The sequence below is a fragment of the Canis aureus genome, chromosome 11 (assembly GCF_053574225.1).
Source record: "Canis aureus isolate CA01 chromosome 11, VMU_Caureus_v.1.0, whole genome shotgun sequence".
NCBI classification, from domain to species: domain Eukaryota; kingdom Metazoa; phylum Chordata; class Mammalia; order Carnivora; family Canidae; genus Canis; species Canis aureus.
The window spans coordinates 37,115,108-37,141,048 of NC_135621.1; the positions used below are offsets into that span (position 1 = coordinate 37,115,108).

The following is a 25,941-nucleotide window of genomic DNA, read 5'->3' on the forward strand; positions in this document are numbered from 1 at the left end:
AAAAAAAAAGAAAACAAAAAGCCTTTAAACCCCTACATTTGTGGAGACATTAATCTTCTATGGGACTAATGTTGTAAAGTTAGTCTTCATGACACCGGATTTTTTCCTCTCTGGCCAGTAATAGGACTTTAAGGCTGGGAATGTCATCAGCATTTTCAGTTGGTATTTATAAAATTTTCTTCCTTCAACATCTAGGTAGGAGTCTCTCACAACAGAGTGCAGATTACATGGATCCATTGGGGAGGGGATCTGCCAAAATGAGAGGCAAAGAAGAAACTCACTTGCTTCATAGTTTTGCCGAGGGATCAATTACCCTGATTATTTAGTGCTTAGATTATTAAGACATAAAAAATACTTAGTGAGGGCAGCCCAGGTGGCTCAGCAGTTTAGTGCCGCCTTCAGCCCAGGGCCTCATCCTGGAGACCTGGGATCGAGTCCCACATCAGGCTCCCTGCGTAGAGCCTGCTTCTCCCTCTGCCTGTGTCTCTGCCACTCTCTCTCTCTCTCTGTGCCTCTCAGGAGTAAATAAATAAAATCCTTTAAAAAAAAACAACTAGACATTAAAAAAAATACTTAGTGAATTAAGCAGATGATCTCAGCTTCCTGCTTATATTTGGTATATGATAGAATTATAAGAGACTTTGAGAAAGAGAAGAAAATGTAAGATTTCTAACCCTAAATTCAAATGTAAGATTAATTATAAGAACTCTGTTTTTAAAAGCAGTTACTATTACGGCCCGCATCTGTAGGAATGATTGTGTAGGAGAATGTGGTGACATTGACAGCCAGTGATTATCTAGGTTAGGAATTGATAAGCTTTTTCTGTGAAGAACCAAGCAGTGAATACTTTAAGCTTTACAGGCCATATGGTCTCTGAGGTTAACTACTTATCTCTCCTATTGGAGAATGAAAGTGGCGATGGGTGATATGTAAATGCATGGGCCTAGCTGTGTTCTAGTAAGTCTTTCTTTATATCAACAGGCAGTGAGCTAGACCATACATAGTGTGTTCATCCCCTGATCTAGGTTAAGGAAGTTTGTCAGATATTGAGTGGTTTTGAATGCGAAAACTACAGAATTAAAAAGTAAATCCTCAATTACAATATTTTGTTTTTCTTTATTATTGATAGGTAAACATTATACCAGTGATTGCCAAAGCAGATGCAATTTCTAAAGCTGAATTACAGAAGTTTAAGATTAAGCTCATGAGTGAATTGGTTAGCAACGGTGTCCAGATATATCAGTTCCCAACAGATGATGAAACTATTGCTAAAATCAATGCTTCAATGAATGTAAGCTCCTAGTTGAATGTTAATTCTGTTTACATGTGGAAAGAGTAATTTATAAGTGACTTTCCTACTAACACATTTTCATTTATATCTTCCAAAAAGACTTCTAGAGTTGGAAAAAATATATGAGAATATATTTTTGAGCATATTTTCTTTCCTCTACTTTCAGCTAAATAACATGATACATTGGCAAGGCTGGGATACTCCTTTTGTGGTACTGTACTTATTAATTGCCTTAGAAAGATGCTTTTTATCCTGTCTTTAAAAACATGGGAAGTCTATACTCTCCCTTGGAATGCTTTGGAATCTTAAAATCTTTAAGGACACCTTTCTAATCTGGTAGTTAAGCTCATCCTTCCTTACAGTGTCAGACTTACGTATTAAACATTGACATAAACTTTCATTTAATATAATTGAAGTTGGCTAAGTTCTTTGTGTTACTTTCTTCGGGCTACTAAATTTCTTAAGTATCTGGTTATATTTTAAAGGGTTATTGGTTTTGACTTAGCCATAGTTCTTGTGGGAGTTATTAACCTTCCTGAGACTGTTCACTTACCTACAAAATTGGGTTAATACCTGCGAATGGGTCATTGTGAGGATATAGTTTGTTCACTGCCTAACACAGTAACATTCAGTAACTGTTCATGCCACTTCTCCTTTTCCTTTTCTCACTTTTCATTAAGATACTTTATTTAAATATATATAAAGCTGACTAATAGAAAAGAAGTGATCTCAATACCTATATGTTATATTGTCTTTAGATCTAATTTTATTTTTTGTGCTCACTTCGAATAATTTTTCAGAAAGGCACAATTAAGACACTAAGTGTCAATTACTAAACATAATACTTAGTAGTTTTACATTAGACTTTTGTCCTGTATTAATCCTCAGCTTCAGACAGACTGGTCTACTCACTGTGCCCTAAAGCTAACTATTATGTGTTTGTTCAAAATCTTTTCCTCACCTAAGTTCTTACTGTCCTTGATCCATCTCCAGTTTGGGTTGTCTTCCTGCTCACAGTGATCCAAGTTTATGTAACATTTACTGTACTTAGCACTGGCTTGGGACATTGTATTAATATCGTATATCTATGCATACACTAAATATAGATAGATAGTTTTGTTATTTATTTTGTGTTTGTGAGTATATGTATGTGTGTAATTTCCTTAACATTGTCTTTTAGGGCGGAGATAATACTGATTTTTTTCCTTATTCCTATAGCATAATACCTTGCATGTGGGGAATGCTCAAAAAATAATTTTCTTTATGGGGCCTAAAATGTACTCTTATAGAACAGTTGGCACATATTCACTGCCAAATTTACAAATCAGAGGTACAGCGGATCATTTCAGTTAATAACTTTGTTATTTAGTAAATTTTCTCTGTTATTTTCATAAAACTTTTTTAGTCATTTATCACAATGGTGTGAGATATGATTTGGTATCATGGTTCCTTTCCAGGGACATTTGCCATTTGCTGTTGTAGGAAGTATGGATGAGGTAAAAGTTGGAAATAAGATGGTCAAAGCTCGCCAGTACCCTTGGGGTGTGGTACAAGGTAAATGACATGAATAATGCCTAGGAATATGTATGTCACCTAACAGTCTGAAAGTTTACTTTCTGTGCATTCTCTGAGGTGATACTTATTTTGGGTTATGATTTAGTCATCAGAAAAGTGAAATGTGTTCTGTTTTGGCCAAGTCTATAGAGGCTGGACAGAGCTTCCCCATTTTCTGCATTATACTACACACATTTTGTGCCTGGTGTGACAAGACAATCAGAAAGTAGGAAACACTAGTCAAGTACTTTGAACAGAATTTGAGTATAAATACTAGTGTTTAAACAGGATGCATAAACTAAATACTAGGTACTTCTAGACATAATAAACCATCTTGTACATTAAAGTATCTTTAGTCATCAGAGTATTGCCAACTATTTCCAAAACAAACTAGTCAACCAATTAAAAAATTTTAAGATTTATCTAGCATTGTATGAATAAGTGATTAGTATTGTCTGGTTCATTTACTTGTGGTACTAAATAACAGGGAATGAGTTACCCCTACTAGGTACTGGTTTACCAGTGCTGCTGCTTTTTTAAATTGACAAGTTTGTAGTTAATAAGAAGTACTGACAACATTTTTAATGTATAAAAAATATAAAAATAGTAATCGTGCTTAAAACTATTGGTATAGTAACACATTTATTTCTAGTCTTTTGGTCATCATAAGTCTAGAAGAAGGACTGTGTAAGGAGAACTAAATATATTTATTCACTGATTTGAATGGTGTCAAACACAGTACTGTAACTGTGGCATGGTTTAAAAAATTTTGATAATTATAGCATGTACAGATGGTATCTGGAGTATGCAGAATTACTACTTTGAAGTTTTAGTAAAATAATGTTACAGACTCTTTAAGCACTTTGTAAAATGTCCTGAGGATGGTTTGTAAACTGCAAACAAAATATTAGTGAAATAACTGGAGCATATGGTAACATAGTGTATTTCTTACCTATTTATACCTTGCCTACTAGATTTAAAGCAGTCTCCTAATCTGTTCATTTACATTGCCTATAATTCAGCATGTATAATTCAAGAGTTTCTTTGTTGGTTACTTGTATAAAACAATCATAGATTTTAGACTGATCATTTCACTGTTATTTCAGATGTGTTTTTATAGATTCTTTCATTCAACAAATACTATGTGCCAGGAATTAAAAATTGGTGTTGCTGTTTTCTTATTTTTCTGGCTAGTGGAAAATGAAAACCACTGTGACTTTGTAAAGCTCCGGGAAATGCTCATTTGTACCAACATGGAAGATCTGCGCGAACAGACCCACATGAGGCATTATGAACTTTATAGACGGTGTAAACTGGAGGAAATGGGCTTTACAGACCTGGGCCCAGAGAACCAGCCGCTCAGGTAATGGGGATTTCTGGGAGGAGCCAACCAAGAGGAGGTTAGAGAAGATAGTACCTTGTTATGTAGCTAGGCTGTTGGAGAATGTGGTTTTTTAGAAATTGGGCAAATCATGAAGTAGAATCATTTGCTTATGATTAACTATTATACTTCTCAAATCACTTGAGGCCTTCTTGCTTTTGAAAGGCCTCTAACACCTCATCTGACTCAAAAGTTTAAGAAAAAACGTATGGCAGAAGCCCATGATCTCAGTACATGCTGAAATGAAAGCTAAAGGAAAGAACTATAATTATTTGGTTTTATGTTTGTATTTTCCTGAAAATGATGAAAGTATATTTATCTGTTCTTCTAAAAGAAAGTTGGAATGTAAAAAAAAAAAAAAAAAAAAAGTTGGAATGTGAATCATATTAAACCGAGAAAACCTTGGTTTTAATTCTGATGAAAGTTTGGAATGACTTAAACTTAGGAAAATGTCTTACAAAGGAAGAATGAAAGTGCTTGTAGGGAGTCAGGGATTAGACTGTTTCTTAAAATATTACAGGATAGTTATAAGAGTTTTAGAGCCTGATGACCTCCTTGCTCAGTAATTAGAGCATTCAGTGTTATCAACTTGCTGGGTAATTTTATATGCAGCCACATTCCTGACTTATTTTCTTATTAAGATATGTAAATATGTGACTAATCCTTAACCTACTACATCAAATTAGATTTGGTGTAGCATTCCAGAACAGTTTTTGTGTGGCAGAAAGCATGAGATCTTTAGGAAAAACACTTTTTAAAACTCTGCTGTGCAACTAAGGATTTATTTTCCATTTCATTATTTGCAGTTTGGTGTTTCCCTGACTGTTAATATTTGTACTAGAGTAAACACAAAAAGAAGGAGGAGAACATTAACAGTGCTGCCATTGCCTATGAACTTCGGGAAGGTTTAATGGTAGCTGAGGTTAAATTTTTAAATTTTTTTCAGTCTATGGATTTAATTAATGTTTTCACTCTAGAAGTATGGGAAATAAAGAATTATATGTACTTAACCCCTCCTCACCATTTTAGGCAAGCTGTGCTTTTGATTATGGGCCAGTTCTAATGAAATTATTTTCTCTATTGAAGATTTGGCTTCACTTCTCATTCTTTCAAGTCTGAGGGTCAATTCAGAGGCCTCAGTGTATGTTACTAAGACACGGATCCTGAGTAAGAGCAAGTTGGACAACCTTGAAGTACTCCCAAGAAGAGGGATTCAGGTTGCTTGATAGTTCAGTCATCAGACATCTGTTGAAGATTAAGAAATGCAGGTTCAGAATTTCCAGGGATGGAGCCTAAGAATCTGCATTTGAGTTAAAATTTCCATTCATTTAGCAGATATTTACTCTTTATCTCATCTGACTCACCTAGTGCTAGTCAGTGGTATGTAAGCACTGTGGATTAAACAGAAACCCTGCCTTACAGAATTTCTGGGGTAGAGGTGGGAGGAGGACACTCTGGCCCTTCGTGGAAAATAGTGTCAGAGGTGCTGCTACAGTAGTTCTGATGAGACCATAAAGGCTTGGATTAGGGTGGTAGCATAGAAGTGGTCAGGAGCACATTTAGGACATCTACTTCAAAGGTAAAGTTAATAGGACTCATTGATGGTTTGGATATGGGATGTAAAGGACAGAGGAATCAAGGATGATAACTTCAGTCACTATGTTTGACCTGAAGAATGGCTGAATGGTAGTGATGTTTACTGATATGAGCAAGACTGGGGAAGGGATAGATTTTAAGGGTTATGGTTCATAATTGAGAGGTTTTAGACATGTTAAATTTAAGTTGCTTATTAAATATTGCAGTGAAGGGGTGTCTGGGTGACTCATAGGTTAAACATCCAATGTGTGGTTTCAAGTCAGGTCATGATTTCATGGGTCATGGTATCAAGCCCTGCATCAGGCTCCATACTCAGTGGGGAGTCTGCTTGATGATTCTCTCCCTCTGCCCCTCTGCCCACTCATGCATGCACATGTGTTCTCTTTCTCTCTCTCTAAAATCAATTAATTTATCTATCTTTTAAATAAATAAATATTCCAGTGAAGAGCTTCAGTAGGTTATTAAATAAATGAACCTGGCACTTAGGGAGAAGTTAAGGCTGGGTTAATAATTTGGGAGTCAACAGTGAATAATATGAAAAATCATAAACATTTTAAATGTGTCTAATATTTGCAAGGCTCTAGGCTAAGTGCTGGGGATATCATACTGTGTAAGATCTTATAGACCTGGCTCTCATGGAGTTTACATTCTTATAGGAGAGGCCAAAATCAAATTGCACAATTAATCATTGCTGTGAAATGTACACTAGAGAAGAGATAGTATATAATGGGGAAGGGTTTCCTCACTTACTCTGGAAAATTAGAGAAGACTTTCTTGAGGCAGTTACTGTTTTGAGCTAATAATTTGGGGAAATCAGAGCAAGACATGAAAAGACTGCAAGCAGAGAGAAAATAACATCTCTAAGGCTCTGTCAGGAAGTCAGTGCAGCTGGAGAGTAGACAAGTTGGGGGGCATAAGATTGAGAGAACAGGTAGGCAGGAGTCCAACTGCAGAGGACCTGGTTGGGATTTGGGCTTTGTCCCAGGGGAAAGGCAAAACCATTCAAGGAGTTATCATATATTTGCATTTGAAAAATCACTTTTAGCTGTAAGGCAAAGAAGGCATTAAAGGGGTGTGCAAAGATGCTTAGGAGAGACCAATGGGAGAATATTGCTTGGACTAAAGTAAAAGTGGTGAAAATAGAACTGGACATGTTTGAGACATATCTAAAAGATGAAATGAAAGAACTTAGTAACTGGGTATAACGAGTTCTAAAGAAGCAGAAGACGCTGCTAAAAAGAAGATTTCTAGTTTCCTAGTATTATAGTTTTATTGGCTAGGTAGATGGTTGTACCTTTCAATGAGATAAGTATCTCTGGATGGATTGGCCTTTTTTGTGGAGCAGCAGTGATGGGCATAATAGAGAGCATAAGCTTGGTTTGGGACCTGCTGACTTGAGTTTCCTCTGAAACATACAAGTGACAATGTCGAATAGGCATTTTGGTATTTTTCTGGAGCTCAGAAGAAAGGGCTGGGCTAAAGGAATAAACCTAAGAGTCATCAGCATTTAGTTGGCTAACTAAATGTATGAATATGGATGAGATTGCCGGGAGACAGAAGTACATCTGGAAAGAAAGGTGCCTTAGAATCAGACTTGAGTCACTCTATTGTTTGTCAGCCAGAGAAGCAAATAGAAGAGATTCCTTGGGTAGAGGAAGGAGAAAAGCCAGCAGTGTCATGTCTTGGAAACCAAGTGAAAAGTTTCAGGAAAGAAGAGGTCAGCTGTGTTGAAGCTGAGGATCAGGTTCTCGATATAGAAGTACAGCAGTGTAATAATACAATCCAGTTGTTTCCTTTACAGCTCTTTGAAAATAATGAAGACCACTCCATCTAAAACAAAAAGGGCAATAGTTGGAAGACTACATCAGCCAAGAATTACAGGTTCAAAGGGAAGACTTAGAACAGGTAGAAACCAGTTTCATTCTATGCTGGGAGTGGAGCAAATGAACTCAAAAACCATTTCCAGCCTTTTTATTCTCTGGTTGACAGTTTATAACCTAGTCCAGCAGGCCTGGCTTAGGACATGTACCCTTGTCCTGGCCAGAGTGGGCATGAATCTAATTAATTGTCCCACCAGACTATATCCCTAGGGGGAAGAGGTAGCTCTCCAAAAAGTAATTAGGTTAACAGTACAAAAAGGAGGTATAGATAGATGGTGAGCAATCAGAATCAAAGATTGTTTAGAACATCCTTTTTTTTTTTTTTTTTTTTTTTTTAAGCATTTCTTCAGTTCAGGAAACATTGGTTCACTGATCGAATGAAGAGTGGAAAATTGGAAAAATGAGGTTTTTCAGTTTACACCAGGTTAACAAGCAGGAAAGGATGGGGAACTAGATCTCAGTGTAAGCTGCCTGAGTCCTCTGCCCTTCGTAGGCTGCTCTCCTTCAGAGAAAAGACATTTCTTACTTCTTCTTGAGTCAGGAATAGCAGAATGTTTCTTCTCTTGGTGTTTTCTCACTTGTGAATAAATTATTTGATAAAGCTTCTATAGTTCGTTGTAGCTTGATGTCTTAGGAAGGTTTTACGGTTTCAAGAAGTTACATTCTATTTTCTGGGCAATATTTTCCATTTAGTTTGGGGTATACCTAACAACAGTCACTACGATTTGGTTGGCATGTAAAATCTATCCCTCAATATTATATCAATTTAAAAAAGTTATATGAACCTGTGAAGATGACCTTTATTTCTTTTTACTACCCAGTCCTTTTCATTGTCAGACCTTTAGCTTGTTTGCCACTTATATTTTATTGTGAACAGTTAAGCTGAGTCATAGTGTCCTAATCTCTCAACACTTTTCACTTGCTTGTCATGAGGTCCCAGTAAATGGCATTATACCCTCCTCTAGTCTTAATTAATGGATCTTTAATTATTTAAGCTAGATCAGAAGTGCTTATAAATGTTCTTTTTTATTAATTTATTTTTTATTGGTGTTCAATTTACCAACATACAGAATAACCCCCAGTGCCCGTCACCCATTCACTCCCACCCCCCCCTCCTCCCTTTCTACCACCCCTAGGTCGTTTCCCAGAGTTAGCAGTCTTTACGTTCTGTCTCCCTTTCTGATATTTCCCACACATTTCTTCTCCCTTCCCTTATATTCCCTTTCACTATTATTTATATTCCCCAAATGAATGAGAACATATAATGTTTGTCCTTCTCTGATTGAATTACTTCACTCAGCATAATACCCTCCAGTTCCATCCACGTTGAAGCAAATGGTGGGTATTTGTCATTTCTAATAGCTGAGTAATATTCCATTGTATACATAAACCACATCTTCTTTATCCATTCATCTTTCGATGGACACCGAGGCTCCTTCCACAGCTTGGCTATTGTGGACATTGCTGCTATAAACATCGGGGTGCAGGTGTACCGGCGTTTCATTGCATCTGTATCTTTGGGGTAAATCCCCAGCAGTGCAATTGCTGGGTCATAGGGCAGATCTATTTTTAACTTTTTGAGGAACCTCCACACAGTTTTCCAGAGTGGCTGCACCAGTTCACATTCCCACCAACAGTGTAAGAGGGTTCCCTTTTCTCTGCATCCTCTCCAACATTTGTGGTTTCCTGCCTTGTTAATTTTCCCCATTCTCACTGGTGTGTGAGGTGGTATCTCATTGTGGTTTTGATTTGTATTTCCCTGATGGCAAGTGATGCGGAGCATTTTCTCATGTGCATGTTGGCCATGTCTATGTTTTCCTCTGTGAGATTTCTGTTCATGTCTTTTGCCCATTTCATGATTGGATTGTTTGTTTCTTTGGTGTTGAGTTTAATAAGTTCTTTATAGATCTTGGAAACTAGCCCTTTATCTGATAGGTCATTTGCAAATATCTTCTCCCATTCTGTAGGTTGTCTTTTAGTTTTGTTGACTGTATCCTTTGCTGTGCAAAAGCTTCTTATCTTGATGAAGTCCCAATAGTTCATTTTTCCTTTTGTTTCTTTTGCCTTCGTGGATGTATCTTGCAAGAAGTTGCTGTGGCTGAGTTCAAAAAGGGTGTTGCCTGTGTTCTCCTCTAGGATTTTGATGGAATCTTGTCTCACATTTAGATCTTTCATCCATTTTGAGTTTATCTTTGTGTATGGTGAAAGAGAGTGGTCTAGTTTCATTCTTCTGCATGTGGATGTCCAATGTTCCCAGCACCATTTATTGAAGAGACTGTCTTTCTTCCAATGGATAGTCTTTCCTCCTTTATCGAATATTAGTTGACCATAAAGTTCAGGGTCCATTTCTGGGTTCTCTATTCTGTTCCACTGATCTATGCGTCTGTTTTTGTGCCAGTACCACACTGTCTTGATGACCACAGCTTTGTAGAACAACCTGAAATCTGGCATGTGATGCCCCCAGCCATGGTTTTCTTTTTTAAAATTCCCCTGGCTATTCGGGGTCTTTTCTGATTCCACACAAATCTTAAAATAATTTGTTCTAACTCTCTGGAGAAAGTCCATGGTATTTTGAGAGGGATTGCATTAAACGTGTATATTGCCCTGGGTAACATTGACATTTTCACAATATTAATTCTGCCAATCCATGAGCATGGAATATTTTTCCATCTCTTTGTGTCTTCCTCAATTTCTCTCAGAAGTGTTCTATAGTTTTGAGGGTATAGATCCTTTACATCTTTGGTTAGGTTTATTCCTAGGTATCTTATGCTTTTGGGTGCCATTGTAAATGGGATTGACTCCTTAATTTCTCTTTCTTCAGTCTCATTGTTAGTGTATAGAAATGCCACTGATTTCTGGGCATTGATTTTGTATCCTGCCACGCTACCAAATTGCTGTATGAGTTCTAGCAATCTTGGGGTGGAGACTTTTGGGTTTTTTATGTACAGTATCATGTCATCGGCGAAGAGGGAGAGTTTGACTTCTTCTTTGCCAATTTGAATGCCTTTAATGTCTTTTTGTTGTCTGATTGCTGAGGCTAGGACTTCCAGTACTATGTTGAATAGCAGTGGTGAGAGTGGACATCCCTGTCGTGTTCCTGATCTTAGGGGAAAGGCTCCCAGTGCTTCCCCATTGAGAATGATATTTGCTGTGGGCTTTTCGTAGATGGCTTTTAAGATGTTGAGGAATGTTCCCTCTATCCCTACACTCTGAAGCGTTTAGATCAGGAATGGATGCTGTATTTTGTCAAATGCTTTCTCTGTATCTAATGAGAGGATCATATGGTTCTTGGTTTTTCTCTTGCTGATACGATGAATCACATTGATTGTTTTACGGGTGTTGAACCAGCCTTGTGTCCCGGGGATAAATCCTACTTGGTCGTGGTGAATAATTTTCTTAATGTGCTGTTGGATCCTATTGGCTAGTATCTTGTTGAGAATTTTTGCATCCATGTTCATTAGGGATATTGGTCTATAATTCTCCTTTTTGGTGGGGTCTTTGTCTGGTTTTGGAATTAAGGTGATGCTGGCCTCATAGAAGGAATTTGGAAGTACTCCATCTCTTTCTATCTTTCCAAACAGTTTTAGGAGAATAGGTATGATTTCTTCTTTAAACGTTTGATAGAATTCCCCTGGGAAGCCATCTGGCCCTGGACTCTTGTGTCTTGGGAGGGTTTTGATGACTGCTTCAATTTCCTCCCTGGTTATTGGCCTGTTCAGGTTTTCTATTTCTTCCTGTTCCAGTTTTGGTAGTTTGTGGCTTTCCAGGAATGCGTCCATTTCTTCTAGATTGCCTAATTTATTGGCGTATAGCTGTTCATAATATGTTTTTAAAATCGTTTGTATTTCCTTGGTGTTGGTAGTGATCTCTCCTTTCTCATTCATGATTTTATTAATTTGAGTCTTCTCTCTCTTCTTTTTAATAAGGCTGGCTAATGGTTTATCTATCTTATTAATTCTTTCAAAGAACCAACTTCTGGTTCTGTTGATCTGTTCCACAGTTCTGGTCTCGATTTCGTTGAGTTCTGCTCGAATCTTTATTAACTCTCGTCTTCTCCTGGGTGTAGGATCTATCTGCTGGTTTTTCTCTAGCTCCTTTATGTGTAAGGTTAGCTTTTGTATTTGAGTTCTTTCCAGTTTTTGAATGGATGCTTGTATTGCGATGTATTTCCCCCTCAGGACTTTTGCTGCATCCCAAAGATTTTGAACGGTTGTATCTTCATTCTCATTAGTTTCCATGAATCTTTTTAATTCTTCCTTAATTTCCTGGTTGACCCTTTCATCTTTTAGCAGGATGGTCCTTAACCTCCATGTGTTTGAGGTCCTTCCAAACTTCTTGTTGTGATTTAGTTCTAATTTCAAGGCATTATGGTCTGAGAATATGCAGGGGACGATCCCAATCTTTTGGTATCGGTTCAGACCTGATTTGTGATCCAGTATGTGCTCTATTCTGGAGAAAGTTCCATGTGCACTTGAGAAGAATGTGTATTCAGTTGAGTTTGGATGTAAAGTTCTGTAGATATCTGTGAAATCCATCTGGTCCAGTGTATCATTTAAAGCTCTCGTTTCTTTGGAGATGTTGTGCTTAGAAGACCTTCGAGTATAGAAAGAGCTAGATTGAAGTCACCAAGTATAAGTGTATTATTATCTAAGTATTTCTTCACTTTGGTTATTAATTGATTGATATATTTGGCAGCTCCCACATTCGGGGCATATATATTGAGGATTGTTAAGTCCTCTTGTTGGATAGATCCTTTAAGTATGAAATAGTGTCCCTCTTCATCTCTCACTACAGTCTTCAGGGTAAATTTTAGTTTATCTGATATAAGGATGGCTACCCCTGCTTTCTTTTGAGGACCATTCGAATGGTAAATGGTTCTCCAACCTTTTATTTTCAGGCTGTAGGTGTCCTTCTGTCTAAAATGAGTCTCTTGTAGACAGCAAATAGATGGGTCCTGCTTTTTTATCCAGTCTGAAACCCTGCGCCTTTTGATGGGGTCCTTAAGCCCGTTCACATTCAGAGTTACTATTGAGAGATATGAGTTTAGTGTCATGATATTTATTCAGTCCTTGTTTTTGTGGATTGTTCCACTCAACTTCTTCTTAAAGGGGAATTTTAACAGTCCCCCTTAAAATTTCTTGCAGAGCTGGTTTGGAGCTCACATATTCTTTCAGTTCCTGCCTGTCTTGGAAGCTCTTTATCTCTCCTTCCATTTTGAATGAGAGCCTTGCTGGATAAAGTATTCTTGGTTGCATGTTCTTCTCATTTAGGACCCTGAATATATCCTGCCAGCCCTTTCTGGCCTGCCAGGTCTCTGTGGAGAGTCTGCTGTTACCCTAATACTCCTCCCCATAAAAGTCAGGGATTTCTTGTGTCTTGCTGCTTTAAGGATCTTCTCTTTATCTTTGGAATTTGCAAGCTTCACTATTAAATGTCGAGGTGTTGAACGGTTTTTATTGATTTTAGCGGGGGAATCTCTCTATTTCCTGGATCTGAATGCCTGTTTCCCTTCCCAGATTAGGAAAGTTTTCAGCTAGAATTTGTTCAAATACATATTCAGGCCCTCTGTCCCTTTCGGCACCCTCGGGAACCCCAATTAAACGTAGGTTTTTCTTCCTCAGGCTGTCGTTTATTTCCCTTAATCTATCTTCCTGGTCTTTTAATCGTTTGTCTCTTTTTTCCTCAGTTTCCCTCTTTGCCATCAACTTGTCTTCTATGTCACTCACTCGTTCTTCCACCTCGTTAACCCTCATCGTTAGGACTTCTAGTTTGGATTGCATCTCATTCAATTGATTTTTAATTTCTGCCTGATTAGCTCTAAATTCTGCAGTCAAGAAGTCTCTTGAGTCCTTTATGCTTTTTTCTAGAGCCACCAGGAGCTGTATAATAGTGCTTCTGAATTGGCTTTCTGACATTGAATTGTAATCCAGATTTTGTAACTCTGTGGGAGAGAGGACTGTTTCTGATTCTTTCTTTTGAGGTGAGGTTTTCCTTCTAGTCATTTTGCTCAGTGCAGAGTGGCCAAAAACAAGTTGTGTTGAGAAAAGGAGAAAAAGAGAGGAGAGAAAGAAGGAAAGAAAAGAGAAAGAGAAAAAAAAAGGAAGAAAAGAAAAAAGAAGAAAAAGAGAAAGAAAAAGAAAGAAAGGGGGAAAAAGGGTGGGGGAAGCAAACAAATCAAAAAGCAAAACAAAACAAAACAAAAAACAAAAAACTCACAGGGGAGTATCTTCTGATTCTGTATACTTTAAGTCCCTTGACTTCCTCTGGAAGTTGTCTGTCTAGCTGGTCTTCTGGGGGAGGGGCCTGCTGTTAGCACTTGGGGAGCTGCTCTGCCCCCTGCCTGGTGCAGGGCTCAGTGGGGGTTGTTTACCCCGTGAGGCCCCAGGAGGAACAACCTCAGTGGTGGGGCCAGCCCTGGAGCCCTGGAGTCAGCCCCCGCAGGAACTCCGGAGCTCTCCGTCTGCAGGGCCTGGAGGCTCCGGGCGGGGCCGCTGATGTGCTCAGCTGGGGCAGGAGCGTCCTTGCTGTCCTGGGCCCTCCCGGCCTCTGCCTGTCCCGGGGGAGGCCGGATCCTGGGCTGTGTCCGGCGCCCTGTGCTCCGGGGCCTGCGCTGTTGGATTCGCGCTCCCGCCCGCAGCCCCCTCCGCGGAGCCGCCGCCCGAGCCCCTCTGAGCTGCTCCGGGTCCCGCCGTGCGCGCTGCAGCCCTTAGGGAGCTCGGCGCGCTCTCCCGGGGCGCAGGTGTCTGTTAGTGTCCCAGGGAGCCCGAGGGCATCCTCGCCCTCCTGGGTCCTGCTCCAACTCCCTGCGAGCCCCTTTCCACCCGGGAAGGTCGGTGCAGCTCCTGCTCCTCCGGGACGGGGCTCTCCTGTCCTGGGGACACTCGCCCCGGCCTCAGCCCGGCTCCTCGCGGGGCCCCTCCCCCTTGGAGGCCTTTTGTGTCTTTCTTTTTCCCCGTCTTCCTACCTTGATAGAAGCGCGAACTCTTCTCACTGTAGCATTCCAGCTGGTCTCTCTTTAATTCTCAGGCCGAATTCATTGATTTTCAGGATAATTTCAAGGTTTTCTAGGTAATTTGGTTGGGACTGGTGATTTGGAGACCCTACTCTTCTGCCATCTTGCCCTTCCCCCTATAAATGTTCTTAAATCCTCGAGTTATTTTAGATTAACATAACCATTCTCATTCCCACAAGTTAGGCATCTTTAACATTTGAGTACAAAATCACTGCCATTTGAAGTGTTGAGGGACCTATATAGTTTTGAAAGGAAGATTTTTGTAGTATTTTAGAATTGCTTACATTTTTTACATAATTTTATTCTGTCATAAAATTTGTGTCATTAGGGACGCCTGGGTGGCTCAGCGGTCCGGCATCTGCCTTGGGCTCAGGGTATGATCTTGGAATCCCAGGATCCAGTCCCACATCAGTCTCCCTGCAGGGAGTCTGCTTCTCCCTCTGCCTATATCTCTGCCTCTCTCTCTTGTCTCTCATGAATAAATAAATAAAATCTTTAAAAAATAAAAATAAAATAAAATTTGTGTCTTTGGAACTCTCAAGAAATAAATAACTTCCTACATTTAGTCTACAGCAGAAATGGAAACAGTTCAACAGGCTTTTTAGAACTGTATATGAAACAAAGAAGTCCTGAGTGAATGGACTGTAGTGATTTTCTTGATGAATGTGAGCATCTGAGAACTTTTTTCTTCCTCTTTAATTTTCAACTTTGCTTTAAATCACTGATATTTGCAAGTATAGTAATGTGTTTCATTGAATATTCGTGACAACAAGATACTTTTATACTAGAAAAAGCAAGAATTTTATATTAAAATAGCAAGAAAACTATTTTTCATTTTCATTTAATGAATAAATCCATGATTGTAAACAATCGTTGTGTTAGTCTTATGACACTAACTATATAAATTATTCCCTTACACATCTTCTAAACATTTCTTTACTTACAATTGACTTTTGGTTGTCAAGGTTGAAAAACAATGTGATGTGATGGAAAATAATCTTTTTATCAAAAGGTTATTTTGATAAAACAAAATTCTGACCTGATTCAAATTCCAGCTTTTTACTTACCAACTACGTTACTTTGATTACTTTACCTCTCTGAGTTTAGTTTTCTTATCTGTAAAACAGAGTGTTAGTGCTTGTTCTTCACGGATGCTATGGGAATTGGGTAGAGAAAGAATTCCAGAAAAGTACCTTGCTGGTAGCAGCTATTCAACAAATGTTAGGTCTTTTCTTTGCCAGTTAGATTTATTTTCCTCTTAAGCAACTCAAGTGCTTACATAAACAGATAATGAGAACTTCTTTAAACTTACATTTGATATGAATTCAAAACTTTAATTAAATCAAGTTTGTTTATAAAGACTTTCAATCCACTATAGGACCAGCAAAATGCAGTGAGGTTTCTGAAAATGATGAAAAAAGCCTGATAGATATAGAGGCTTCTTTAAGACCAAAACAAACACAGAAAAACAAAGCCTGATAGAAAGTGAAATTTTTCCTTGAGATTTAGGGCATTTATGTGGTTATCTATGGCAGTTTGTACATTTTTCTCTTAAGACAATGTTTAGGATCTGTTCCTCCTCAGAAAACCTGCTACACCTACCCTACACAATCAGCCGTAATAGCTGTTGCACAACATTTCTTACTCTAATTCTCCGTGAACTTCTAGAATTCTATACTTACCAGGTTTATTTCCCCAGTTGTAATATTTAAGACTGTAAAATTCCTTAATTCATCACATTTGTATCTATTTTAATATAAAGTACTTTTGTAAGCAGTAGAAATTCCTAACTGCAACATAGCTGGAAAGTATATTTGTGTTCCTTGTTAAATCTTTGGGATACTCTCATAGTAAGATGAAATGGAAGGGCTTGGTAATTCTGCCGAATAAGGTCTGTTATACCTCTGAAATGCAATAAATAAGAAAGGGCAGCTAGACACAGTGCTTGAGGACAGTACTTGCTCTGCTTGGTTAAATCTGGCTCTATTTCCTGGGAATTTCTGTCATTAAATAAACATTTATGAAGAGCCTGAAAAGCTAGCGAGCTTTGTTGGATAGTTGGGTTACAAAGATAATGATCTATTAGAAGAGTAAGACAAGTAGGATGTAAATGCCAAAGAAGAGGTACAAAGTGCCACGAAAGTACTTAGAAGGCATAGTTAGTTCCAACTGGGGAGACCAGAGAAGGCTTTATAAAGGAAGTTGCATTTGAATTAGAGGATCAGCTGGTTAGAATGAGGGTTGGCATGTGGGCAGTGGCTTTGGAAGCGCAGGAGATACACAAGCTAACACATGAAATGTGTAGTTTTAGGAACACTGAATAGGTTGATATGGCTGAAACCTTAGGAGGATTGGATATGCTTGGTAAGAGATGAATCTGGAAAGGTAGAATTAGGCCAGATTGTGAAGTTTCATAATTGCTTCTTACAGGAGGTGGGACCTTATTTTGTAGAACATAACTAATGCAGTAGAAAAAAGATAATGAGACCTGTGGGGGATTTTAGAAAATCTTTGGAGTGGCAAGAAGTAAGAGTGAGAGAGAGAGGAACTAAAAGCCCAGAGATGAGTTAGGTTATTATTGTAGTAGTGAGGGCAGAAAATCACGAAGATTGGATTGGGCTGTATCAGGATATCTGTAGAAATCAGAAGACTGGATTAAAATGATGTCAGGGTAAAATCTAAAAAAAAAAAAAAAAAAAGAAAGAAAAAGAAAGAAAGAAAGAAAGAGAAAGAAAGAAAGAAGGGAAGGAGGGAGGAAGGGAAGGGAAGGGAAAGGAAGGGAAGAAAAGAAAAAAGAAAGAAAAGAAAAGAAAAGAAAAAGAAGGGAAGGGAAGGGAAGGGAAGGGAAGGGAAGGGAAGGGAAGGGCAGGGCAGCCCTGGTGGCTCAGTGGTTTAGTGCCGCCTTCAGCCCAAGGTGGGATCCTGGGATTGAGTCCCATGTCAGGCTCCCTGCATGGAGCGGAGCCTGCTTCTCCCTCTGCCTGTGTCTCTGCCTCTCTCTCTCTCTCTCTGTCTCTCAAGCATAAATAAATAAAATCTTTTAAAAAAATAAAATAAAATGATGTCAGGGTCACAAACTGAACTCCCAGACCTTGGTGATCAAATACAGAGAGAAGGTAAGGGAAGAGTCAAGGATGACTTCAAGACCTCAAAGGTTTCCAGACACAGTGATGCTAATTAACCAAGGCTGAAAGAATTTATCTGGAGTAAAGTGAGAATACTTCTTGTGAAGGACTTGATAAAGCAGAGATTTCAGAAATCTAGTACTCTTTATTTATTATAGCACTACAGCACTGGTAGCTTTTTATGTCTTGTGCTGTAGGAAATGTTGTGTTATGGAAATGTCATGTTTGCTCTGTGTAAGAGGGTGTTATAGTTAACACTGAGGCTTAACCTGAGAAGTTTGTGTTTGCAAGTGTCCTACATCATTTTTAACATGATAGTACCACAAATAACTTTTTAGTCTTCAAGAGACCTATGAAGCCAAAAGACATGAATTTTATGGTGAACGTCAGAGGAAGGAAGAAGAAATGAAGCAGATGTTTGTGCAGCGAGTAAAGGAAAAAGAAGCCATACTGAAAGAAGCTGAGAGAGAGGCAAGTACACTGGTTTAATGTGATCTGCATTTGTTTTTTAGGTGTCCTGTTTGGGAGATTTATCTCAAGAATTTAGCTGAGATGCTTTTGGGGACTACTTGTTCATTAAAAAGTAGCTATTTTAACATACAGTCTTTGCATACAGACTTTAAAAAATCTGAATTCAAATAAAAACGTTGGCCTTTTTGTCAACGTTTTGGCAAATGTTAGTCTTCCATTTGAAGTGGTTCACCAACAACTTACATTGGACTAGGTTAACTAAGTTAACCTAGGTTTTGTTGGACTAGGTTTTTTTTTTTTTTTAATTTATTTTTTATTGGTGTTCAATTTGCCAACATATAGAATAACACCCAGTGCTCATCCCATCAAGTGCCCCCCTCAGTGCCCGTCACCCAGTCAACCCCATCCCCCACCTACCTCCCTTTCTACCACCCCTTGTTCGTTTCCCAGAGTTAGGTGAACTAGGTTTTAAATGCCTTAATTTTAGGGGATTCCTGGGTGGCTCAGCAGTTGAGCATCTGCCTTCAGCTCAGGGCTTGATCCCAGGGTCCTGCAATCAAGTCCCACATTGGGCTCCCCACAGGGAACCTGCTTCTCCCTCTGCATATGTCTTTGCCTCTCTCTGTGTCTCTCATGAATAAATAAATAAAATCTTTAAAAAAATTAAAAATAAATGCCTTAAGTTTAAACCAGAAATGTTTTAGCTGTGGCTTCATAAAGCCTTTCTTGACAGTTCTGGAGATTGTTGGGATTGATGCTTGCTACCTAGTGGCTAACTATGAAGCAATTAAGTAACTTTGAGTTTGAAGTCAGGCTTTCCAGAGGAGTCTGGTGGTCACATGACCTTTGGATTGCTTCTAGTTCTTCAAGTCATAATTTTACTTTTATTGAGTTAAGCTATTTTCTATAGACCTAACCACAATGGCTACTTTTAAGTCAATGGTCACATTCAGGATGATGGTCAAAAAGGATGAGCTCAAAAAGGAATTTGCCCTCTGTATTATATATATGTGTATGTACATATCCAAGGGGAAGATATATATTTTTCCCTGGTCATCTGAAAACTGGTTGTAGACATGATGACACTTTATCCCTAGGCCCTACAGTGTGCATCTCTGAAGCTTAGGCACATTCTCCTCCATAACCATTGTATCAGTATTACATCTAAGAAAATTAATGGGAATGCCTGATCACATTCACATTTCCCACTTGTCCAAATATGGCCTTTTATTGTTTGTTTTTAATTTGGTGATTTTGTTTTCGTTTTTGAACTGGAATTCAGTCGCAATTCTCATGTCACATTTGGGTATTCTGTCTGTTTGTCTCTATGAATATTGAGGAAGGAGTTGTGATGAGAAGGAATAAGGTTGCTGATATTTTTTTCATTAGTAGATTTCATCTTTAAGATGGTAGAGTAAAACTATTTAAGAGTTTATCTCTCACGTATCATGATTTTTAGTTTCTTCACTGAGGAGAAAAGATGTAGAAGTGGTTTATAGTTGAGTTTTTAATTTTTAAAATCCCACATAAGAATATTTTTCTTAAATGTGTATTATTCAAAAGGATATAGAAAATTCAGAGTGACCACACGGTTGAAAGAAAAAGAAAAAGACTATTTGTCAGCAGATCCTTTGTAGACTTTTATTTTTTATGGTTAAGTGCTTTTTTGTGAAGCACAAAAAATGTAGTTAATGTAAGCCTGAGGCATCAACAACCAAAGTTCTCACAAGAGTTCTAAACATATTAGTTATATAGCATTCGAGGCAGTAGATTCCGGACCTCTTTTATTAATATTACCAGGAACCTCATGACCAGGTTTTATACTGTAAAGTCAGTACCATTAAATACTTAAGAGTCAAAGTCGGAAAAACAGGAGACCTCTGTGCTGTTGATAACTTCTCACCACACCCTTAAGACAGTATCACAATATGGCACACTGCTGTATCTTTTGTAAACATTACTTCAGAGTATTTGAAAATATGTTTGAATTAAATGCCTATTATACTGAATCATGGAACCACAAGTATGTATATGTGAACTCCACATAATGTGAATAATAGTCACACCTACCCCTGTTTCCCCTCTTAAAGATTTTATCTATTTGAGAGAAAGAAAGAACGTGAGAGAGAGCGCAAGCAGAGTAGAGGGACAGAGGCAGAAGCAGACTCACCGTTGAGCAGGGAGCCCAACACTGGGCTGCATCAGGAGATCAAGACCCCAGGATCATGAACTGAGCCAAAGGCAGATGCTTAACCCACTGAGCCACCCAGGCGCCCCTTGCCTCCCCTTTTAAAATATTTTTCTCTTTATAGTATTTCTGCAATTTTTAGCCAACCTCATGAATGACATATAAAGTACCCTATAACCTTTCAAGGTATTTAACTATGCACATAGAGTATGCAGCCTCCATTTAAGTAATCAGAGATGTCTTCATTCACATCATATAAATTCACTCCTAGATCCTGTCTTTCCTGGCTTTACTCAGTTCCTCTCCCACATTTGTAGGAGATGCACACAGACTCAGAGAGTTGTGACTCCCTTTATTTATACCACTGATTTGAATGACAGCTAGATGAACCCCACCCTTTACATACATACACACTCACATAGCTTTTTTTAAAAGCAGGAATTATTGAAATAAATACTAAGGAACTGATACTTCTCTGAAATTCCATCCTCAGGAATAAAAGAATCTTAGGGTAGAAGGGTCTTACTTAATCTGTTTCAATTCTTTTCTGTCTCCATTTCAATACATCTGTCAAGCTTTACTGGCACACAAGACAACCTCTTCCATATTTGAAACCATTAACTTTTATTAGGATAGAGTTTAGCTCTTCACTTTCCACCCTCAACCTCTAATTTTTAGCAAAGTATTTCTTCAATTATTTTATGCCATCTTTTCTAGAAACCAAGTCCTGTTTTTTTATATGAATGCTGCACAGAACTGAAAATACTGAAGTTAATCTGACTAGACTAGAGAATTTTAGAAGTTGCCTTTTTTGATCTAGATTCTGGATGCTGTGTTTGTGTTCTTGGCAGGCAAGGCTTGCAGCTGATTCATGTAGAATCTGCTCAAGTCTCTAGATTTATTTCCCCAATAAACAACAAACAACAAAGGGAAATTTCATCTTATAGTGTTATAACCTTTTACAAAAAAAAAACACCTTTTACAAACTCATTTTAATGGCTGCATTGAGTGTACTTCGCATAAATTTATTTTTTGACTTCATTAGACACAGGCTATGGTGAAATTCTACTACAGTGAGTATTTTTATGAATAAAATTTAACTTAGGATTTCTTGATTTAGTTTAGATTTCAAGAAGGTGAATGTGGAAAAATCTAATAGATTTTTCAGGTTCTTGATTTAAATTGATAACTGGCACTTTCCAACCAGGTTTACAATGTAGCTTTTAACTGTTTCACTATACTTGGCAACTTTATTTGAAAAATAAGGTGTTTTTTTGATAACTTGATTTTGTATTTGTGTCCCTCACTTTTATTGAGCATGGATTTTAGAAAGTTTATTTGAAGAGGCTTTGTGAGGAAAATATAGAGCAAGAAAATAAAAACTAAGAAAAGGTCAAATGTTTTAAAAGGAGATTTTTAGAGGCTATAGTTTGTTTTGTTGTTGTTATTCATGCATCTTTTTGCATGGGAACTCGTTACCAAGGCAATTTCATATGTACATTTTTACTTTAAGCATGAACTTTTGCAACATCCAGATAATTTGTAGATTACTGTGTAGGTTAGCCTCAGCAATGGTTGCTAAACTGAAGAACGTTCTTGTGCATGTGCTGCCACACTGTGTCGTTGATGGGAATTGCACCTTTGTTTCACAGCTACAGGCCAAGTTTGAGCACCTTAAAAGAGTTCACCAAGAAGAGAGAATGAAGCTTGAAGAGAAGAGAAGACTCTTGGAAGAAGAAATAATTGCTTTCTCAAAGAAGAAAGCTACTTCAGAGATATACCAAAGCCAGTCCTACATGGCATCAGGCAGCAACCTGAGGAAAGACAAGGACCGTAAGAAGTAAGCTACCCCCAAAGCCCCCACTTTGGTGGCCCCCTCCCCATTACTGTCTGTCTTGTTGCCCTGTTTGATCTTGTGCTTATAACAGTCTATTTCCTTGTTTATTATCAGCTGCTTGCAACTAAAATGTCAGCTCCTTGAGAGCAGACACCTGTCCCTCTTGTTCACTGCTGTTTCCCCAGCATCTAGAACAACACTGGGCACACACTAGGTGCTCAGTGAATATTTGCCAAATGAGCAAATAAATGAATGAACTAAATACATCATAATTTAAAAAGGGTCAGTTACCTGAGAGGAAAAATGACTGCTCTTATTTCATTGTCCAGCCTGTTTCTAGTGCATAACTAGTAACTGCAGACCTGCCATTAGCTATGCTGAATTTCTTGTCTAAATAGAAGCTATATACTTTGTTGGGGAATCTTAGAAGTAAAATAATATCTGATAAAAAAACAAATTTTTAGGTTTACTTTTATTTAAATAAATTCTACTGATGATAATTTTGTGAGAATTTTTATTTTAATAAGGGAACCAGGCTATCGATTCGAACTCCTGTGCTTTGATGTCAGAGCTTGTGAAACCAATGGTGGACGTAAAGATGCAGAGGAAGGTAGAGAGGGCCTCGGTACAATGGGGCGGCCATGAGTAGCATATGGATGATAATCTCGAGGCTTGAGGGTTTGGGGTATGTGTTAAAAATCAAAGTTACCAAATTTTTAGAAAATAAGTTTTATTTTTCCTTTTCTATACTTTCTGTCCTTTATCTCTCCCACTCAGAGTGTCCTTGTCATTTTGCCTATTTGACCGTCCTTGAACTTTATCACTGACTTGTTCAGTTGACAGTGCTTCTTGGTGGCTCTGCCTTAGTTTACTCCAACTATCTCTGCTTTGGCAGCATCCACTTCTCCTTTTGTTCTTCACACTGCAATATTTCTGGTTCAGTTTTATCATTACATCTTCCTTCAAACCCAGCATTTTCAGAATACTATAATTTAACTTCAAAATAATTAGGAAAACATAATGTTGGTTCATGACGGCTTTCCATTTTTGAACTGTGGAGAAGTAAATCCACAAGGTTCTGGTGGACTTAGCTGACCTGTGGATTTCATAGTTTGGGGGAAGAAAGAAGGAATAAATTCTCATGTATGATCTTTCAATATAAGTTCTACAATCTTTGTTTTGTTCATTGATGCATCTATCCCCAGAGCCTACAAAAGTGCTTGCTATGTAGTGGGCAAGCCACTAGTCAAAAGAATGAATATGACTATTAGTAACTATGTTTTACTCAGTCATTGAATTTTAAAAGATAAACTATAAATAAAATTTATTACTGCTTTAAGATAAGCTTTGAATTATAAAGCTGAGGGACCTTTTACCTATTCTTATCTTTTCCTCCTAATCCAGTGTTAACTAAAATTGGATTCCTCAAGTTTATTCCATATATGAAAGACAGTTTACATTTGCTTTGTAAAAATGGTCACCTGACTCCATTTAACATGACCATTATTAGCATATGCTCGTTTATAAAGTCAGGCCCAAGCCCATAGTTTTATTGAGAGCTCAGAAATTCATACACAAGAAAATAGGGTTTGATGGTTTTTTATTTTCCAAAGATTCTTTTATATATTAGATATATACTTACTCTTTCTGTAAAAGCTTTATAAAACTAATGATTCTAGTAATTTTTATTTCCTATATAGTTTCTTTATTGTATCAATCAAAAGGTTTTTTTCTTCTCTTTCCAGCTCCAATTTTATGTAAAACAAAGGTTCCAGATCACAGAAGGTCATCACAAGCAAAAGTTATTAAAATGTTAGAAGTATGCTTTGATTTTCTTGCTGTTTTTATTTGCTGTATCACTTATTCTATATCTGGCAAATGGCTGTAGTTACTGCCATTTATGGAAAAATATTTTTAAGTATAAGGTTAATACATAAGCCACAGTGGATGATACCACTTTTATATTCACTGTTGTTAGAAGTTTCCAAGTTGCTGGTTTGTGATGAATCTAGATTGTTTTCCTGCTGCCCAGTTATTATTACTTATATGCATTGTACCACAGAGCAAAGTGTCAGTGCCATTGAAAATACAGAAGTCATTCATTTTATGGCTATCTGATTGCATTTATATTCCAAGATGAACTCCTTTTTTGTACATACTAAAGGTAAAATTTGGGGGATATGTTTTAAAATGTACTGTGTATCTGAAGCTCTAACCTCTTAATAGTTTCATGAAACTTTAAAAATTTTTGATATCATTATCCAGTTGGTAACACAATCCTAAACTTTTTTATCAAATTGTGTAAAATTGGCACAATAAGGCACTTCATTGAGGCATTCAATAAGGCATTCAATAAGGCACAATGAAGTGCCTTATTGTGGTAGATGTATTGTGATGAAAAAAAGATGTGTTTAAAAGTAAAAGCTTCTGGATAATAAATCCTTTTTTTAGTGATGAGTACCTTTGAGCCTGGGATATTCCCACTCTATTTCATTAGGATGTTTTACACACTTGTTGTTTAAAACTCTGTCTTCCAGGGGAAAAATCATAAGGTTGAATCATCTTATTAAAAATATTTCTTAAGAAAATAACTGTGAGCAACTGAACATTAAAGATATTAAAATTTAGATAATTCATATATTAAGTTATAGTTGAATTCAGTGCCTTTGTAGTATTCTTATAACAATTTAATGCCTTCTAACTTTTTCTTAACAGTCATAGGTATATAATTTTTCATTTTTTGTACTTGAATATCCTAAATAAACTTGGCATTTACTTTTGACAAATAAAATATATTTACTAATATGTGGTTAAATTATTTTTCTTTTTACAAACTGTCATCTTAAACATTTTATCAAAATTAGTTCATTTAATCATGTGTTTGAACTATTTTAAGACAGATATATATTTCCAGTATTTTTCAGAAAATAAAATGTTTCACTTAGCCTATGTCAGATTCTGAGCAGTGTAGTTTTTCATGAAGTTGTATAAGTTGCAAATAAAACCTTTCATTTCATAGTACAATTTATCTGGACAAACACTTTAAATTCCAGCTTTACACTTGAAATTCATGAATGTCTCCTAGCCTTTTAAAACTTTAGTAAAGTAAGTTATAAGTATCACAGAAAAAGCTCTGAACTTTCTTCTCAGGATCAGTAATGTCCAAGTTCTGGAAATTGGCAGCAGGAGAGCCCGTGAGTCCATGAGAGCAGGTAGCCTGTCGTACAGAGCCCAGCCACTGCCACAGCGCTGAGCGTTAGCCGAGGAGAGTGTCATCTCAGAAGCTCAATTATGTGATGTGAATGGTGGTTATCTGTAGATTTATTATATCAAACTGTGTATCAACAATTATCCTCAACTTTAATAAAGTTACTTTTAAATGCCAGATTGGTTGTTGGCATGTTAAAACAAAGTTATTCAGTTCTCTAGTTGAAGAGATGACTCTGAACTTACCAGAAGGGTAATCATTTTGTACTACTAGTGACTCTGCTGTGAGAGACACTCACCACATGTGCTTCAGTCACAGTCACAACATGAATCTTTAATTTACTTAATATTTTTGGGATTCCATGTAAGATTTTATTTTAAAAGAGTTATCCTGCAAGG

General features: G+C 37.5%; 1 protein-coding gene across 13 annotated transcripts in view; it reads left to right on the plus strand.

Moving 5' to 3' along the window:
- SEPTIN10 (septin 10) overlaps positions 1-25,720 on the plus strand; it is a 57,106-nt gene extending 31,386 nt beyond the window's left edge. For 4 of the 13 annotated variants that reach the window (XM_077914826.1, XM_077914830.1, XM_077914825.1 and 1 more), the window contains 8 exons: positions 1,130-1,291; positions 2,749-2,845; positions 4,040-4,208; positions 18,178-18,310; positions 22,151-22,338; positions 22,863-22,945; positions 24,081-24,147; positions 25,486-25,720. In XM_077914826.1, coding sequence (XP_077770952.1) covers positions 1,130-1,291; positions 2,749-2,845; positions 4,040-4,208; positions 18,178-18,310; positions 22,151-22,338; positions 22,863-22,945; positions 24,081-24,147; positions 25,486-25,588 — 1,002 coding nt within the window. In that variant the 3' untranslated portion in view covers positions 25,589-25,720. Of the gene's footprint in view, positions 1-1,129; positions 1,292-2,748; positions 2,846-4,039; positions 4,209-18,177; positions 18,311-22,150; positions 22,339-22,862; positions 23,021-24,080; positions 25,141-25,485 lie in introns of those variants that run through there. The other 9 variants (XM_077914827.1, XR_013389240.1, XR_013389241.1 and 6 more) reach the window with 9 other exon arrangements.
- The last annotated feature ends 221 nt before the right edge of the window (positions 25,721-25,941 follow it).